This window comes from Columba livia, chromosome 1, assembly GCF_036013475.1.
Source record: "Columba livia isolate bColLiv1 breed racing homer chromosome 1, bColLiv1.pat.W.v2, whole genome shotgun sequence".
Lineage (NCBI taxonomy): Eukaryota > Metazoa > Chordata > Aves > Columbiformes > Columbidae > Columba > Columba livia.
In genome coordinates, this window is record NC_088602.1 from 141,783,024 (window position 1) to 141,801,758 (window position 18,735).

Consider the following 18,735-nt stretch of genomic DNA (forward strand, 5'->3'; position numbering starts at 1 on the left):
GCAGCGCCAGAGGAGGCGGCGGGGGAACGGCCGCACGTTTTGCCTGTTGCTGCAGCCCGGAGCCGAGCACTTCGCCTCTCTGATCGCGCCCCCGACACGCACATGAGCCGGAAAATCCGTCCCCTCCCAGGCACAGGGGCCGGGCGGGTGGGTGCCCTGCAATGTGGTTTGGAGCTGATGGACCCAGCGGGCAGCCGAGCAGCGCGGAGAGGAGAGGAGCGGCCGCCGCCTGAGCGCTCAACATTGCCTTTTTAGGGCTTTTTTTGTCTTTCCTCTGTGTGTGTTTTCTTTTTTTTTTTTCCTCCTTCCCCTTCATCTCTCCTTGCAGGGGCAGAGCCGGCAAGGCTGCGGCAGCGCCTCCCTCCCTCCCTTCCAGACCGCCTCCCGCAGCAGAGCCCGACCCGGCGCCGCTCCGCTCCGCACCGCTCCGCTCCTCCCACCGCAGCCGCGGCCGCCGGGGCGGAGGCGGAGCCTGCCCGTAGCCGGCAGCGGCCCGGCTGAAGCGCAGCCAGGGGAGGGGGTGAGCGATGTCCCTGGCGGGGCAGCGGCGGCAGGAGGAAGAGGAGGGGGAAGGGGAAGAAGGGGATGGGGCCGGCGAGAGGGAGGAGGTGGTGCAGATCCGGTTGGGGGACAAGTGCTACCCGGTGTGCAAGAGGAAGCTGATCGAGCAGAGTGACTATTTCCGAGCCCTCTACCGCTCGGGCATGCGGGAGGCAGGGCAGGGCCAGGAGCAGCTGCTGCGCGGGGGGCTGAGCGCTCTGGGGCTGGAGCTGGTGCTGGACTTCATCAACACCTCCTGCCTGGCCAGGCTGGAGCAGGAGGAGGGGGGCGATGAGGAGCCCCCTTTGCTGGAGGAGCTGGTGGAGGCCGCTTCCTACCTGCAGGTCACCCCTTTGCTCCGCCTGCTCCTCTCCCAGGTGAGGCTGGGCAACTGCTTCGAGCTGCACCGCCTGGCTCAAGTCTACGGTCTCCAGGACTTACACGATGCCTGTCTAGACTTCATGGCCACCCATTACCACCAGGTGCTGCGGAGGCCCGATGCCCGGCCACATCTCCTCCTGCCCCATGCTCTCCAGGAGCAGTTGAAGGAGAGGCGGATGAGAGGCACCGCCACCCTCGTGGCCATTGGGGACTTCATGGGTGCCTCCACTCTGGGCTTGCCTCCTGGCTGTCACCCTCAGGTGGAAGCCCCCTGGTCTATGCTGAGGTATGATGAGGAAGCAGAGAGGTGGTTGCCCATGGCCAGCAAACTGCCCCCTGATCTGGTTAATGTCCGAGGCTACGGGTCGGCGATGCTGGACAACTACCTGTTCATCGTTGGGGGCTACAGGATCACCAGCCAGGAGATCTCGGCTGCCCATTGTTACAACCCTTGCCTAAATGAATGGAGTCAACTGGCTTCAATGAACCAGAAGAGGTAACTCCTACTCCCCGAAATACACGTGTGTCCATGTATGTTGTCAAAATACGTGACCCTGCTGAGTCACGTGGTGTTGGCTGGACGCAAGGTTACAAGAAGTGATTCAGACCTGTCTCTGTGCTGTGAATCACCAATGTCTCTTGCACCGTGTGGCGGGAAGGACTGCAGTGCTTGGCGATGGCTTGGCAGCATGCCACTGGAGAGGCCTGGCAAACCTTGTCTTTACCAGCAACAGTCATCCCGCTGCAGCGCAATGCTGCTGCCTCTCTCCTGCTTAGGGCCCCCTCTGCATAGTGTGAGGAGCTGCTGTAGCAAGGGAAGGATGAGGAGGACGAGGCTTTATTGCATAAATGGTGGTGGTTAAGGCCTTGGCTGTGGGAGAACATGAGCCAGCCATCAGCAGAGGAGGACTCTGCTAGAGCTCTCCGCCATGTGTGGTCGTTCACCTTGGTGTGAAATGGTGGAAAGCTTCCACTTTTCATTTAAATTGCAGTATACAAGGAGCCAGTGTCTCCAAACAGCTGTCTTGCCAGTACTAGAAATTCTCCTGAAAATAGCAAAGATTTAAAAACCAAAAAATATTCTTTTACTTTCTTCATGATATATTTTAAATCCAGTACTGTACATGCCAAGAATTACTGCTCTTAGTGAGGATGTACAGTCTTATCAGAGGTAGAGGTGGCTGAAAAATTTTAGTTGCAGCAGTTTTTCATTGGTTTCTACTTTCATCAAAATCTGAATGTTTTGCATTTCAGTGAAATATTCACAGCAAAATGTCAGGAAGACTGTGAGAAATTTCTCACTTTATAAGAATATTTGGATCTGGGAATCATTAATAATTTTGATGATTTTGCCTTTTTCCTTTATCCTTTTGAATTGTTTGTTTGACATTTATGTTTAAGTTACTATTCAGAAACACTTGTATAATTTACACTTGAAAGAATAATGGAGAGCTAGCCTTGAGGGGGACCCAAGAATAGAGGCCACGTCCCTGGCCAAGGTTGTGGCTGCTCTACCTTAATCACGCTGCAGAGTTACCAAAACAAAGCCTTTTACTTCATTGAAACAAAATGTTTCTGTTATCCAACATGAACTTCCTCATTGTTTCCGCTTTAGAAAAAGTGCCGTCTGAAAAAAGAACAAGTGGGGAGGCCAAAATTCACTGTAGAATGGAAATTCTTTTCTCCATCCAGTAAATTCAAAGAGCATGCAGAGACCAAAACCATTGGCATGAATTCTTTGTATCTGGGTAGTAAAACTGCGGTCTCTGTTCTGGTCTCTATTTAGCTCTTGCCAGCTAAAACCCCTCAAAACAGGGATTTGACCTAAAATTAGTGCTTTACCATTTCATCCTTGTTTTTCACTTTGTGAGAATATCACTGAAATGATTTCCTCCATACTCAGTCTTCGGAATTAACTGGATTTTTTTTTTTTTTTTCAGTATTTCTGGCTTCTTGAAACAGTGCTGCAAAAAATTTTATCTGTAAAATGAGTGTTTACTTTTAATCACTGTAAACACCTTCTCTTACAGACATATCTCTTAGAACCTGAGCCTATAAGTGGTCTTCACTGAGTTGCCTGTGAAAACTGAGATGTTTTAGCCATCCTCACTTCAGCAGTCTTGCCTACATGAGCACAACTGAGAGTGCATTGGCCTCTGTAAAAAAAGATGATGGAGTCAGGCCACACAGCATCTCCCATGGAAATTAACTTAAACATAGAAGTCCCACGTTGATCAAGTTACGAGGTTTTGGCATTGGTTTGTGTGATGTATATAGCAAGAGAGATATTATTATGTGCGATGATTCTGCAGCATGGCACATGAGAGCCTTTTAGAAAAAGCTTTTTTCAGGCCCTGTTTTTCACCTTATAACTTGACTGTTCAAACTGTAGATCAGCCATTTTTCCTCCACACTTTCCTTTTTTTCTAGGATATATAATCATTATGTCTGAACTAAACTAACGATGTTTTCTCCTTATATTACTATTTTCAACTGCACTACCAAAACAACTGGATCTTGAAGCCCATCACAGGTGACAACAAGGTATTCCTTAGCACAGAAGTTCACATTGGCGATTTATGGCAGAAAAGTAGTATGTGAATGGATATTTTTGGAATAGTCTCTGTTCTTACATTTCATGGTAGCAATTTCAGGTCAAAAAGAACCCAGAATTATATCTGCCCCTGGATTGCAAGGGGATTGTATGTTGGTCTCTGAATGATAAGCAGGGTGTTTTTTTTTTTTCATGGAAACTCTGCAGACCCCTTCACAAAACATGTTTTTGACTTGAACATTTTCGTGGAGTATCATATCTGAAGTTACTGGGTTTTTTTCTGTCTGACATATCATTTCAGCCCTTTGATGACCAGCTTGACATTTAGTGGCCACAACACAGGATGCTGTAGGAGCCAAGAGCAGGGAGGTTTTTAAGATCAGGGAGTTTGCATTCAACAGGAACAACCCGTCTGCTACACAGATGTGCTGCAATGAGATCTGCGCTTTGCTCGGCATTGTATTTTTAGTTTGTTATGCTGTAGTAAAATAAGCAGGGCAGTTGGCCAGCATGCTGCTTAGGAGTTGCAGTCATATGACTGTCTGCCAAATGAGTTTATGTCAGCTGATATAATTACATCCCATGGATGAATTTTTTACATACTTTGAAGGAGGGTTCTAGTTCCCATTGAAGTTGGTTTGACTTCAGGCAACATTTAAAGAGTATCTGGATCTGGCCTATGAGAATAGATGCGTATGTTGGCCTCAAGAGAAGACTGAGGAGTTATGGAAATAATTGTTCTGATTTGCTGTTAATATAAGAACTTCTCTGCCATCATCAAACCTTGTAAATTCTATTATTTTTATTTTTAATTATTTCCATTATTATAATATAGAATCACAGGATGCTGGGATTCTCTTCATGTGCATAGATGAAATCGTCCCCACTTACTTCTAAGTAGAAAACAAAAGCTGTCAGATGTATACTGAATACTTAGCAGTCATTTTGGTTTAGGTTATAGCTGTTAACTTTCTTTCCAGATGTAGATTTCATATTACTGTAGTTTCAAATTTGTTCATGATAAGTAACTCCTGTATATTATTCTTGTGATGCCCACATAAGCTTGAAAAAGTGTTATTTCCTATTTATGCATAGACAAGGGAGATAATAAAATAATAAAATAATTTTCTCAGGCTCATACAGGAAGCCTATGACTGAAGCTGGAATTTCCCATCATCTGAGAGCTAAATCTGGTGCCTGTCACAGATATTCCCTAAAAAAAAATCAGAGTTTCTAGATCTTTTAATTCTAGAGATATTTCTGTACTTGGAATAGTGTCTTCAGAGAACTACCTGGGCTTTTCTGTGGAAGAAATTCCATGTAAATGTTGCCCAAGATCACTTGTGTTCTTTGGGGACAGGAGGGTAACAAGGCACTTCAGGGACTGTTCAAACAATGCCCTTCAATACCTTCCCATACTTTTCCTTAAATTGATGCTGTCAGTTGAAATTTGCTATTTAAGAGTAATATACTCAGAGGATTTCTACTGCATGTGCCAGTTACAGCTGTATATTCCACTTTTATTTTCCTTTAGAACACTCATGGCAGGTAGATCTTCCAGGCTTGGAAGACCCTTGTAAACCACTGGCTGGGATTATACACATGCACGTGGAACATGTTTTTTGTGAGTAATCTGTGCCTGAACTGCTGCCATTCTGAGGACTCCTACAGGAATATAAGAGAGGGTGATCCTGCAGTATTATGGTGGTTTATGAGACCTTCTCTTTCCACTTTTTTTTTTACTCAAAATTCCTCTGTGTTTAGGGAAAATAAACTTTTGAAAAATTTTGAAGTTAGAAATATAAGTGTCACATTTATCAGAAATATGTCATGTACTTCCAAAGCTAAAGTTTGGATGCAGTGTGCTCTGCAGACTCACGTAAGGAATGTAAAAAAAAGTGGTTCATGAAAAAATGTAAAATGCTTTAGAACTGCATTTGTAACTATGCTTTCATGATTCTTCATCCCTGTTGTAAATGCTTTAACTCTAGAACAAAGAAGTCATCTGATTTGTGAGAAGGAAATTTCAAGCTTAAAGTTGATCATTTGGCAGGAAGGAACCACAGGTTAGTCCAGCCCTCCTGCTCTACAGCAGAACCCAACTTACCTTGCAAATACAAGTCTAGCTTGTTCTTTAAACCCTCCAGCAATGTGGATTCCAGCCTCCCTGGTAACTTATTCACATGTTTAGCTGCTCCTCTGATCAGGAAGCCCTCTCTAATATCTATACTAATTTTTTTTTGTACACTAAATGAATGACATCTGTCAGTGAACAAGAAGAATGCTTGTTTTTATAGCCACTTTCAGAGTGGTCCCCTATAGATACATCTATGTCTCTTAATGCAATCCAGAATAATGTAGGGTTTTTTTGCAAGTTATTGAATGTCTTGTATTCAGAAAGCTATGCATACTGACCCCTAGATCTTTTTGCATTTGTGCATTGTATTTTTTTCCTTTGTGCATATAGTGCTTTACACTTGTCTTTATTGAACGAAAAATGTATTTTGAACTATGGTAAAACCCCACAGCTTGCTCTTGCTTGTGTTCCGGGGGTTCTTTTTTAGTGGAAACAAGGGACATCAGAAGACAGGTCATACCCAGTTTTGTCCCAACAAGAAGAGTTCCTGCTAGGCCTGGCATTTGGAAAACGCTTTTGATCCCCCAAGTTTAGATAACTCACTGGTGTGAGTGGAGTCATATTGCAGTTGAATCTGATGGACTGTTCAGCTCTGTCGTTTCCAAGCTGTAGTCCATGGAACACTTAGTTGTGGAGAGCTGGCTGGTTGCTCAATGTTTGCTTTCCTTGTTTCCAGCTGCCCCAACACATTAGAAGAGTGTAAAAATACACTAAATATTTCCTAATGTTCACTCTCCATAAAAACACCTGCTGTTATTGGCATGGAGAGGTGAATGGCAGAAGTTTTTCATAACCTATTGAGACATTGTCTAAACTTTTATATAAAATGTTCTGATGGATACTTACTGCTACTTTTGAGTAAAATTACCCTTGAAGTTAATGTGTTCCATAAATCTGAGACGCTTCCACTGCATGCCATCTGTTTTAACAAGCATTGGAAGTGGTTACATGACTGACACAACTGTACGTGGCCTCCTTCTAGAATAATTGAAGTTGAAGGTTGTGCCATACATATTTCACTCGATAGTTTTCCCTGTGTTGCAAGAACCAATTCAGCGATACAAAGGCCAACAAGCAAAAACTGGATAAATTACCTCCATTCAGATAAATAGTAAGAGGCTACAATTAGAGGGTAACTAGAGAAGCACATGTGAGTTAGAAAACCTGAATTCTTTAACGTTCTGGCACTACACACTTGTTTAGTTAATTCATGTCCTCTGTGGCAGAACTTTTAGCATGTTTTAAAAGTGGCTAGAAGATCTTAGAATAGGGAAACACTATCTGTGTGTATGCGAACTCATTTCATAAGCCAAAAATCCTGCACCATCTCCATCACAGGCACAGTTACAGACTTTTTAACATACTTCAGATTTTAAAGGACTGCTTGGAAAATGCATTTACATTTTGTGGTTTTGTTTCCTTGTTGATTTGTAGATTTCTTTTTTTCCACCATAATCTTTAGAACAGGTACATTGCTTTGAAAATCATAATGTTTTGCAAGTAGTTATTCTCATTTCATACCCACTATTGATTGCCATGTTATTTTGGATTCTCTAAGATGGAAAATCTAATTGCTGTAGAGATGAACAGAGTGACCTAATCATAAACGTCAGCAAAAAAAGATGAATAAAAAGCAATTAATTCCTTCAAAGGAGCATTTTAATTTCCAAAGCTATATCAGGATGACAAGAACAAAATTATTCCATCTGGAAACAAATTCTTTTTCCAAATATATTTAATAAAAATAAATTGCAGGGCAGTCTGCTGCTAGGCAGGGTTCATTTTGTCCAGACAAACCCCTGCAAAACTACTTACCGGTCCGTTTTGAATCTTGGATTCGCGCAGAGTGAAGCTCACTTTACTGCTCAGCAGGCCAATGCAAGTCTGAAGCAGCACTTCAGTTTTATGGACATAACACAGTTCCCCATTTGGCTTTATGCTGAGCTGGTGCACTCTGATGACTTTCACACATTTAGTTAATTGGGCTACTGCATGGTGAAATCTCAGTTTGGCGCAGCAGCAGAGAAGGAACAACCTTTCTAGGCAATGAGACTGTTTCTGAGGAGAGGAAGAGCTCATCTTTTATTAGACCAGCTTTCATAGCTGGAAGGAACAGCTGAGCAAGGAAGCCATCTATCTTCAAGTCCTCCAATTTCTTCCTACAGACTTGCACCTTTAATTTCTATAGGCCATTTTTTTTCTGCCTGTATTATCTTAAAAGTGTAAGACATAAGCCTTCTTGCGCTTCAGTAATTATCAAGTTGTTCTTTGCCATGTGTGAAATACAACAGCATAATCAAAACAAAGAAGAAATAAAGGAACAGGGCATTGCCTGTGGAGTGCAATGTATTTTGTTCGGCTATGGGTAGAACATTAACTTACAGATATATCTTGATTCAGTGGAACGGAGGATTGATATTTGGTAGTTTAACGCAGAATAAGGTACAGGAGGTTCCCCCTTCTTTTGCAGAACATGATTCAACGTGTACTGTTTTAAATCTCTGTTTATAAGGGTTGTTAAAGAGATTCTATATTACAGACTAAGATGAATACACATTCTGAGGCATTCATCAAGTCTTGTTTGAAATTTCTGCAATTTTAACTAAAATAATACCTTGGATTCTGTGTATATATAATACGTTTTTCTCTACTAAAAGTACTATGCTGGAAGCCGAGTAAAAATGAGACATCTACCGAACACATTAGTTAACTAAACATTTAGAGCTCAGACTGTGACATTGAAATCCAAAATAAAATACTCATCATTCTCAGCATCAATGTAATTAGCATCCAGAATGTCACTGGTTACTGTCCTTAGTAATTACAGTATAATTGTGGAATTTTGGCCTTGCACATAAGAGCTCAGATGCTGTAATATATGAAGTGATGGTACAAGTTGTAAGTGATGATCGGTGTGTTGGAGCCTTGATAGGAAGAATTTTCCTATATTTTTCTGTATGTCTATGCAACCTATTTCAATGCTGCAATCTTTTCTTTCAGGTCCAATTTTAAGCTCTTGGCTGTAAATGGAAAGCTCTATGCCATTGGTGGTCAATCCCTTTCCAATGTGGAGTGCTATAACCCAGAAAATGACTGGTGGAATTTCGTAGCATCCATGCCAAACCCTCTTGCAGAATTCTCAGCTTGTGAATGCAAGGGCAAGATCTACGTCATTGGAGGATACACTACACGAGGTAGAAAGCTTGCTTTTATTTTATTATTTTATTTTATTTTATTTTATTTTATTTTATTTTATTTTATTTTATTTTATTTTATTTTATTTTATTGTTTTTTTAGCATCGTTGCTTCTAAGGCCCAGATAATTTTCTTCTCTTTTTCAAGAAATCTTTTGAACTGATGTAGAAAGCTGCATAATATTCATTAAAACATGTAGAAATAAATCACTGGTAGAAAATAATTGACAAATGTAACAAAAAAAAAATAGCTCTGTCATAGAGGAATCAGATTTTTTTTTTTCTAGGACCTTTTCAGACCTGGGGCGCTATTATTCTGCGGGAACAGACTGATGGCTACTCCAGCAGCCAACTTAGCCCTCCTTCTTCTAGATTTTGATCACACAGTAGAAAGAGAGGTCTCAACAAATACACTTGTTTACTTTCTAAATACCTGTTTGAGGCTGTGAGAAGGAGAAATACTAAGAAAATATCTGCCCGCATTAGTATTTCTCATGTACTGATAGATGTCACGGCCCTTTCGCTATAGCATTTCAGTGTTTCACAGGCAAATTCAAGCTATATTTAAGATTTTCAGTGCTGAAATCCCTTAACTGAATAATTAATCAAAAGCAGGAACCAACATTTTTTACTTACTTCTTTTCTATACCTTGTTTTCTAAGGATACTGCAGAGAGGGAAGGATTTGAACTTGCATTGTCTCCTGACAATTACTTTATCCAATGGAAGAGCAATCTATTTAAAAAGAGCTCCCATGTTATCATTCCTTAAGCACATAGTGCCATTCTTTGGGAAAAATACCATTTTCAGAGAGTTTTAAAAGTACTTTTAATTTTTTTTTTCCCCCTTGTCAAATGTTTAGCATTTACCAGGATTTCCTAGATTTAAATTCCTATCTCTAGGCCTTCGCCCAGTTCATTTGACCACAGTGGTTTTGTTTTCCAAATGGAGAATTGTAGGAACGAAATAAGGACTCAGCAAAACAAGTCGATTCAATGTGAATCACGCTAAAGCCATTTATTACAGAAACAAGCCTCCTTATATATGCAACTATATTCTAATCACGCGTCCACGCTCCAAGCATGGATTCGCTAAATGAGTATCGTGGGCTGTCCATGCGCTGGAGTCTCACTGATGATACGTACGATGATTCACGCCATGCCAGGACCCCGGTGATTGAGGAACGCCCCTCTCTCTCACAGCAGATTCTGTTCTCAGCTTCTCTAAGAGGCCTTGAGATTCCTTTGAGCCTGACTAATTCAGCAACAAATCTTTATCTATCAAAACCCCTCCACAGAGAATAAAATTAAAAGAAAGATCAACTTTTACAGAGAGTACTGCAAGCAAAACTGAAGTGACATTAGAACAAGCTGTCCCTTCTAGTGTTTGAGTACATTTTAGCTCTGAATCATTATAAAGTTTATAAAAGACACACTTCCACCCCTGATGATCCTTGTGGTAATGATAACCTTCAAAAGCATTTTGCCCGGTTCATTCTGACCCAGAACCTGGTGGCTTCACTGGGCAAAACAGGAGATATCACTGTGCATGTGTCTGTATGGAAGGCCATGCCGTGGTGTGCTCTGCGTTCCCAGTCCTCTGGCCGTCCCTGCTAAAGGACCTGTTGGGGTTCCTTGTGCTCCCTGATGTCCAGCACTAGGACTGAACAATGTCTGGCACACAGCACTTGCTTTGCTGAAAAGTCAGACCCAAGGGCAAACATCCTTTGAGACACAAGAGCAGAGACCAAAGAGAAGGGACTGAAACAGGGTAGTGGGAAGACCTGTTGTGATAGACCAAAGTTAGGGTTTTGTCATTTTTATCTAGAGAAAGAAGAGGTGAGAAGAAAAAGCTCTTGATTTGGCTAATAGTGCTACGAAGTTATGGGAGTAGGAGCTTTTCTTCTTCATTCCCTGAATTTTGCAAGTACCTTTTCTAGAGCTTGTGCTGCTCTTTCTTCAGACTGCCTACTCCGGCTGTCGTGTGTAGTAAGATCTGCATATTGCTGCTGCAGATCCTATTCCCTTAAAATTAATTCACAAAGCGTGCGTAGTCAGGATTGCTGCCCTGTGTCAAGCTCCTTGTTTGATACTTATTACCCATGGTTTCAAGTGAAGGGGGATAGTTAGTGAGTTACCTCTTGCTTCTTCCATACCTCAGGGGATTACTGACCTTCAGGCCTCTGTCTTTTCCTAGATATTTTCCTAGGTCTTACCCTAAAAGCTGTTTTTAATGGAAACAGAATAGTAAATCAGCATAAAGTTCTGAGCACATCTAGGCTAATGTTTAAATCCAAGACCGTTCAGGACAACAAACACCTGTCTTCTTATAAATCCTTATAGATCCTTTCCTGAATGAGGGTCTTGCTGTGACACTTCGGCTTAGGACAGCTTAGAAACCAGAACTGCTGCAATCACACTGGTGATTCACCTTCCAAGTTATGCAGATGTCAGAGAGTGTCAAGGCCTAAATATCTGAGAGATGCTGAAGTTCATTTGCTATTTCACTACATTCACTACCTAAAATACACACAGCAGTTAATATGTAAATTTTTATTTTATGTTAGTATTTCTGTATATGCCTCAGTTTGAGTAGGTTTTGTGTGCTATTTTTTTTAATTTCTGTAGAGCTTTTTCCTGAGACTGCACTTTCCAAAAGATGATAGGATCTGGAATTTTCCTCTGTAAATTACAATGACAATTCTTGAGTAAAGACCTTCCTTCCAGTTCATAGCTTTCCCTTGTGAACCTTGAAGTTCCACATCAGGCGCTGTAATGTTCATGTTATGTACTGTGGTTTTGTTGTTGTTGTTTTTGTTGTTTTGTTTTGGGACTCTCTGGACTGAGCAAATGAGGGCCATATCATAACAGACTTCCATTTCATATGCCCCTTCTCAAACCATAGCACCTTTTATCTGGGAATATTACTGTTATAGTTAGGCATAAAAACTAAATTGGAATTTCCCCCAGCAGTGAGTCACTGTTTGTAGACAAAGACCATCTATATGTAGAACTTGATCAGCAATTTCCTAGACCATAACTATGATGTTTTCCCTTTTATTTTCTTTTCATTTAAAGTTGATTTGATGTTCAACAGCGACTGAAAATCGAGTGCAAGCAAATGCTATAGCAGCACCTCCCTAATCATGCTGCTAATGCACTTCATTAATGACAATCCAGTTATATTTATGGCTGTTTATACCTGTGCCGTGACATAACTTATCTGTGTGTCACCATCTGCTGTGTTCCACTTGGGAGCTCATCTGGAGATCATAATGCAGGATAGACTTGTGATATGGAACAGATTTTATTAAAAATCCAGGCTGGAGTCTGCAAACCTGTTGCTGCTTGTCACTTGAGTTTGGATTTAAACTCATGTCTCCAGAGAGTGAAACTGAATTTACTAGCTAACGAGTCCTGTGCATTCTGTGTTAATTTAGTGGAGCCTTGGGGACACAGCCACGGTCTTCACTGAACTACAAATCAGGGTGGTATTGTCACAGTTTCAGAGAATGACAATGTTGCAAACACATGCATGCACTGAATTGTAACTGAAGTATAGATATGGCTCCAGCTTTTTGCTCTTTCTCTGGCTGATGCCGGAGCACGGAGTTTCTGGTTCTTAAATGATTTTGACAATTCGTGTTCATCTCTTTATATGGTACTGAATGTGTGTCCTTAGGTCATCCACGCCACTTGAAGAAATGTAACTAGCTTTATGAATTTTCTACCATAAAAATTTGATTTATGGAATGAAATGCAAAGTATGAAAGTTAAACTTGGATGATAAATCATCACTTGACAGCCATTAATGAAGCATACTGTGTTCATGGTAATTCAATTAGTCTGTGATAACTGTTGGAGAGCAGAATATTGCTCCATTTCCTTTTTCATAAAAAAATCCTACGTAACAATTGGAGAGAAAAGTCAAAGCATAAGTTAAAAGGTAGGGATTATTCTGCTAAAATCTGCAACGCCGGACCATCTGTATCACGTAACGTGCCAGAAACACCTTAATTTTTCTCTCTGCAAAGGAACAAAATGTTCAAACCTTATTGTCAAGGGCAAAGAGTTGCAGTTTCCAGTAATCAGTATTTCTTCCCCAATTTGCTATGCTTTTGCTTTGTAATACATTGGCAATCTGTAATAATGGCTGATACAGTTTGTAGGGAGGAAAAATTCTCCTCCATGGGTACCGTCTAATACACTTATTTATTTGTAAATATCTCTCCTCTCTTTCAGATAGGAATATGAGCATTTTGCAGTACTGTCCCACTTCTGATTCCTGGACCAACTTTGAACTTTGTGATGTCCATGTTCGCAAACAACAGATGCTCTCTGTTGAAGAAACTATATATCTGGTAGGGGGTTGTATTCATGAACTTGGACCAAACCAAAAATCCAACCAAAGTGAGGATGTGTTGACTGTGCAGTCTTACAATATTGCTACCAAAGAATGGCTCTACCTCAAAGAGAACACTTCAAAATCTGGTCTGAACTTGACTTGCACTCTCCACAATGATGGAGTTTATATACTGAGTAGGGATATTACTCTATCTACAAGCTTGGAGCACCGTGTTTTTCTGAAGTATAATATATTTACGGACAGTTGGGAGTCACTAAGACGCTTTCCAACCTTTGGACAAAACATGCTGATCTGTTCTATGTATTTGCCTGATCTGAGAGAAGTGTAACAGCATTGGGTTTTTCTTTTCAGCTCATTAATCATTCTTGGAAGAAATATTGCTCCCTCTAAATAATCCAGTTTTCAGAATGTAGTGTGGTTGTGTAACGTAGGCATAAAATACTGATTCTGTTCTTTCAAAAAGTTGCAAAATCCAACATCAAGACCAATGCTTCCAGAAGCAGTTTTAAGATTTCATTTAAAAATTTTTATTGGTTTGGATTAAAATTTCACCAGGTATTGTTTGCAATTTAAACATTAAAATTATTCTGTTGGTAACTGGTAAAGGAATTCCAAAGGCAAAACCCATCAGTCTAGTTTTATTCATTTTAATAGTATAGAAGATGAGCAAGAAGTATACATGGTGAAAGTGGAAGTAATTCAATGAAGTAAACAGTAAGTATAATAAAAATCACAAAGCAATGATTTATTTTAAAATATGGTTTTTACTCAAACTGTGTTCTGTCTAATGCACATTACTTAAAATTGTGTGTACTACCATTTTTAAATCTCATATATGGTAACAAGTGAATTTCTCAAAGGTGCTGGCAATTGGGTCACCATCAAGAAATAAGAACTTTCCCAGAATGATTTGTGGTGCTTTGTCAGGGACTGGGAGTAATTGTCTAGAGGCTTACAGTTGCTGGTTGGATACTAGATGCTCCTTTAATGGAAGTTGGCAGCATTTATTGCTACCATAGGTGGAGGTAAAAAAGGCTCTAAATTCAAGTGGAGAAATTTGCTTATCCTCAGAAAGATTTTAGGTTTTGGTTATCTTGTATTCTGTAGCATCGAGTGTTAAAGATCAAACTATAGTTGGCAACAAGCTGTATGCTAGGAAAATGTGCATGAGCATATGGAATGGTGATTCTGCACCAGGTGCATCCTGCTTTATAACAGTCATCTAGGACATCCATCATTTGGTATGGAAGGGTTGATTTGTGTAAATGACTACCTGCCAACACGACCCAAAGCAGCTGCACGTGAACATTGTCTCTATCTTGTGTTTTCGGGAGCTCAATAGAAATTACCTCAAGTTCGCCACCCAAAATTATTAGTCTCTATAAGAGCACTGTAAGATGGTCACCATGAATAGTCCTTCGTGGGGATTCAGGAACAGATACTCTGGCAGTTTCTCCCAGTTCCTGCCTATTGCATGAGAGAATTATAGTCATGATTGGCCCCGTTTCTTTTTGTAGCTGACAAGTTCATAAGCGTCTTCTGAAGGTACCCACACAGGTATGGAATGTGTGGCCTTGTGACAAGAAGGTCTTGGTCAACATGGGAGGGTTTCACTGCAGCTGCCTTTAGGGAAGAAATTTTGAGATTAGGCATGTCCTGAACATATTGCAGGGATGCTGGATCTGTACCAGCTGTTCCTCCACATGAGAAGACGAGAGATTTAATTCACCTGAACAGGTTCCTAATATATGGGTATGTCTTTGTTTTTTTCTGAATCTTCTTTTGAAGACAGGTGCCTATTGTATAGAGGAGGAGGAGGCAGCAATGGTTCCCTCAAGGTCCTTTTAACTCCCTACTTTTCTATGATTTTGATTGAAATCAGTGCTGACTAAAAGAGCTCTCAGACTTGAAGTGCCTGGCCAATTACCTACTGCTCACACATTTGGTGCTTAGGTGCATAATTTTGGTGCTTCCGATCGTGCACAGCAACCCAAACAGAAAATCCCAGGAAATTAATGCAGAATGAGGGCATTTGAGTTTGAACACTCTTAGGATACAGGTGGACATGAAACAAGGTATTTTGGATGTCCAAAATTTACCTTTTGGGTAGAATTTTTGTAGCCTGGTAGAGTACTTAAGCCCAAACTAGTGTCCACTGTTCAGCTATATGCATGAATTTAATTAAGTCCATGTCTGTGTGCTAGTATTTATTCCTTTGAAAACACAATGCATTGATTAGCTGCTGTGTTTTGACAGAAGTATCAGACTGAACAACGGCTGTCCTGAAATGAAGAAATAAAGTGACTTTCATAAGATTCTTCTTTCAGAAGCATTTTGGAGTAAATATAGTAGTGTGTCTGTGTCTGGTGATAAATTATCTCAGTCACATTATGTTACTCTCTTTCCTTCATTTCTTTTCAGTTCCAGATTCGGTACCCTACAGCTCAGATCTCTGTGGGTGGAGGGAGTCACATCTGAGTTGCATTCTCTTGCCTAGCAAATTAACAATGAAAACCCATCATGCCTGGATTTGCAGTGTGGTATACCTAATTAAGTCCTTCCAAACCCACTAACTTCTTAGCGCGGTCCTAATTCTAAAATCTATGACATAATCTTTTAGGTGTTATTACTCTTTTTCACAAGAGAACTTTCCACACTGGGTTTATCTACATGTTAGTTTCAGCTTCCAGTGAGCAGGTGACCACCTTGAAAATCTGGATAACCTGCTGAAATGTAGAAGGGAAAGATGGCTGAGACTGTAAATACAGTCAGACCCTTTTGTCAATCCATGATGCAAATTCCTCATATACTGACATCTGACAGTACTACAATCACAAATCAAAACTGGTGTTGAATTTAGTGGTAACACTAGACTGTAATAATCTAAATGGACTGTATTGCTATGTGCTGAAATAAATATATTTTTCTTAAACAAAATTTATTACAGAAAAGTATGCAATGTGGGTGGCCCCCACATCTCAGGAAGAAACCTGAACACCGAGATGACTGTCTCATGCCCTTTTCATTTTTTTTCTGTCACTTTAGTATTTCACATAAGGCACTGTTGGGAAGCTTCTGTCTTTTGGGGCAAGGTTGAGAGTCGCTAGCAGAATAATTTAAAAGCTGCTTCTTAGCCAATGGAACTGTTGTTCAGTGATTCAGTGTGCTCTCTTTCGTTTGCTGGTGGCAGGAAGAATGTCCTCAACTTAAGGACAAATAAGCTTCTTTTGAATGATAATGATGGAACAAGGGGCCTTGCAGTCTGATCAACTGGAAATTCCTGTGTTATCTTGATTGTTGCTTCTAACTCACTGGGTGGTCTTGGAGAGATCACTACACCGTCTTGCATCTTCATCCCCAGATTAACATGTGAGCACGAATTTTTGTTTTGTGGGAATACAAATTATTTGTCTGGTGTAGTAGTGTAGTGTTTCTAAGACATTTTGAGCATGTGAAAAAGTACATATGTTCTCAATGTTGTAACTGTTCATTTGGTTATTTAAACTGCATCATGACAAGTGGCAGGACAGAAAGCAGCTAATAATCTCATTGTGGTCTCTGCTAATTACCTTCATTTTGAACTGATGGCTATTTCCAGTCTGGTTTTTGTTAGTTTGTTTTTTCTCAAGTCTGTATTCAAACTCAAAACTGCTGCTTTCCTGCTGTGTCTGGGTTATCCAGTTCTTACATGTCCACTATTCATCTTTGTCTCATGGACTGATTCCACTTGATACTGACCAACAAAAGCTGACTATGGTAGAAGATGATCCCAAGTTGAAAGAAAGAACAACAGCCTCCGAAGTCCTGAGGGAGGAGTAAATGGAAAACTCTGGGAACTTAGTCCCTTCTCATAAAATAGAAAAGCATTTAAGAAGGTTGCTCACATCAAGGCTAAGAGAAAGTGTAACAGTTTCTTCCTTTCCGGGAATGGTTTGTGGTTTTCAATGTGAAATCAGAATTGTGTGAGGCTTAACTTTAATCTCCCTGGCTGGTTTCCATAGATTTCCCTTTCTGCCCTGTTGGTTAACCTTTCTTGGGCTTAATATCTGTGTTTTCCATTCTTTGAGGATTTTGCCTTTCTACATCAGTGTCTAGCCTGTTTTGCTGAAATTATATGGTAACAGTTTATTGGTCTTTTCTATTTGTTAGCCTACTTTTCACATTAATCTGTGACTGGCAGTCACCATGATAAAAATGTAAAGTAATTTGTAATTCACGTTCACCCTTTTCAATTATTCAATATTAGGCTCCTACAAGAGAAGTCTATGAAGCTGCACATGTTTTGTTTCATTTAGTCCTTGTTTTAGTGAGAAATGATGCGACAGACATTCAATTTGTGGAAATCAATCTGTGCCAGTATTATGATAGAGAATGGAAAGCACATAGTGTAATGACATTTAGTACGTAAAACACTCAAGTCCTACACAAGCGGAGATTACTCATCCGTATCATCCCTGTAACGTAAGATACATACTGTAAATGGTTTTAAACCAGAGACAATTCTTGGAGTGTCTATCAGTACGACAAACTGATTTCTAAGTTGTTACCAAGATCCCTCAGAGGGTAGAAACCATCAGCATCTGTGGTACGTTATATTGATTTTGCATTTACAATAATGACCAAAGGGTGGCTCCCCATCCCCACAGTAAGTCTTAGAAACCAGGACAAATGCTGCAAGATACAGAAAGTTAAAACTTCTTCTCTACAATATTAAGACTTCCTTTCTCAGAGTATTTTTCTCTCTAATCAATTTAGAGTCTATTTTAGTGTAATCACTGTCTTTTTTTCCTTCTCTTTTTTTTTATTTCTTTTTTTTTTTTTTTCCCCTTTTTTCCCCCAAAAGGAGAGTGGAGTTTGGAAAAGGAATCTGGATTTGTGTGAACTGATAGGGACCATGTATTCATAGCTTTAAAATTGTTGTCCCAATTAAATATGCGATGTGTTGGGTTTTTTTTCTACGAGCATCGACATTACCAGTAAACAAATGTTGTTATATCCCATGAATATTAGTATTTTCTAAAGTACATTTCAGTTTCTTTATTGTAATTAGAAGAGTGAAACATTTCATTTCTGAAATACAAACTCTTATAAAAGAAAAGGAACCATTACAATTACTCTATTTTTCTAGTGGAAGGCAGATTATACAGTGTCCAGTTTTAGAGTATCCAGTTTTATGATGTGCTACACATCTTCAACTCATATATGCTTAAGTAAGAAAGATGTTTGGCACCTAAGCAAAGATATGTCCTGTTTGTTGGTACTTATACCATTATTTAAGTTTCAGCAGTGAATGCAAGCTCTCTGAATCCTCCTTTCTTCACTCCCTTTTTCAGTTGAAATTTATGATCATTTGATCTGTTGTTGATTTTCCACTCTGTGATATTTTCCAGATGTTTTTAAGGGTGTGCCTTGTGATAAGACACACTTTATAAATGATTTTCAGAAATTAAAGTAGTTTTCTCTGACTCACCATCTTTTTCCTATGAAGATTTTACTCCGCTGCAGCTCTGTCCTTTTTATGCCAACATACTTCTCTAATGCTGCCCCACATTTGCTCTGATCACG

At 40.2% G+C, this 18,735-nt stretch overlaps 1 protein-coding gene across 1 annotated transcript; it reads left to right on the top strand.

Moving 5' to 3' along the window:
- Positions 1–527: 527 nt before the first annotated feature.
- On the top strand, positions 528–16,107 carry KLHL42 (kelch like family member 42). Its single transcript, XM_021298426.2, has 3 exons — positions 528–1,417; positions 8,613–8,806; positions 13,047–16,107. The coding sequence occupies exons 1-3, from the start codon at positions 528–530 to the stop codon at positions 13,496–13,498; spliced, it is 1,536 nt and encodes a 511-aa protein (XP_021154101.2). The 3' UTR covers positions 13,499–16,107.
- Positions 16,108–18,735: the final 2,628 nt, after the last annotated feature.

What these genes read in the sequence shown, in the direction of transcription:
- KLHL42 (XM_021298426.2), top strand. Translation starts at nt 528, where the DNA reads ATGTCCCTGGCGGGGCAGCGGCGGCAGGAGGAAGAGGAGGGGGAAGGG. An exon ending in GCTTCAATGAACCAGAAGAG is followed by an intron (nt 1,418 to 8,612) that starts GTAACTCCTACT and finishes CTTTTCTTTCAG; the next exon opens with GTCCAATTTTAAGCTCTTGG. An exon ending in TGGAGGATACACTACACGAG is followed by an intron (nt 8,807 to 13,046) that starts GTAGAAAGCTTG and finishes CCTCTCTTTCAG; the next exon opens with ATAGGAATATGAGCATTTTG.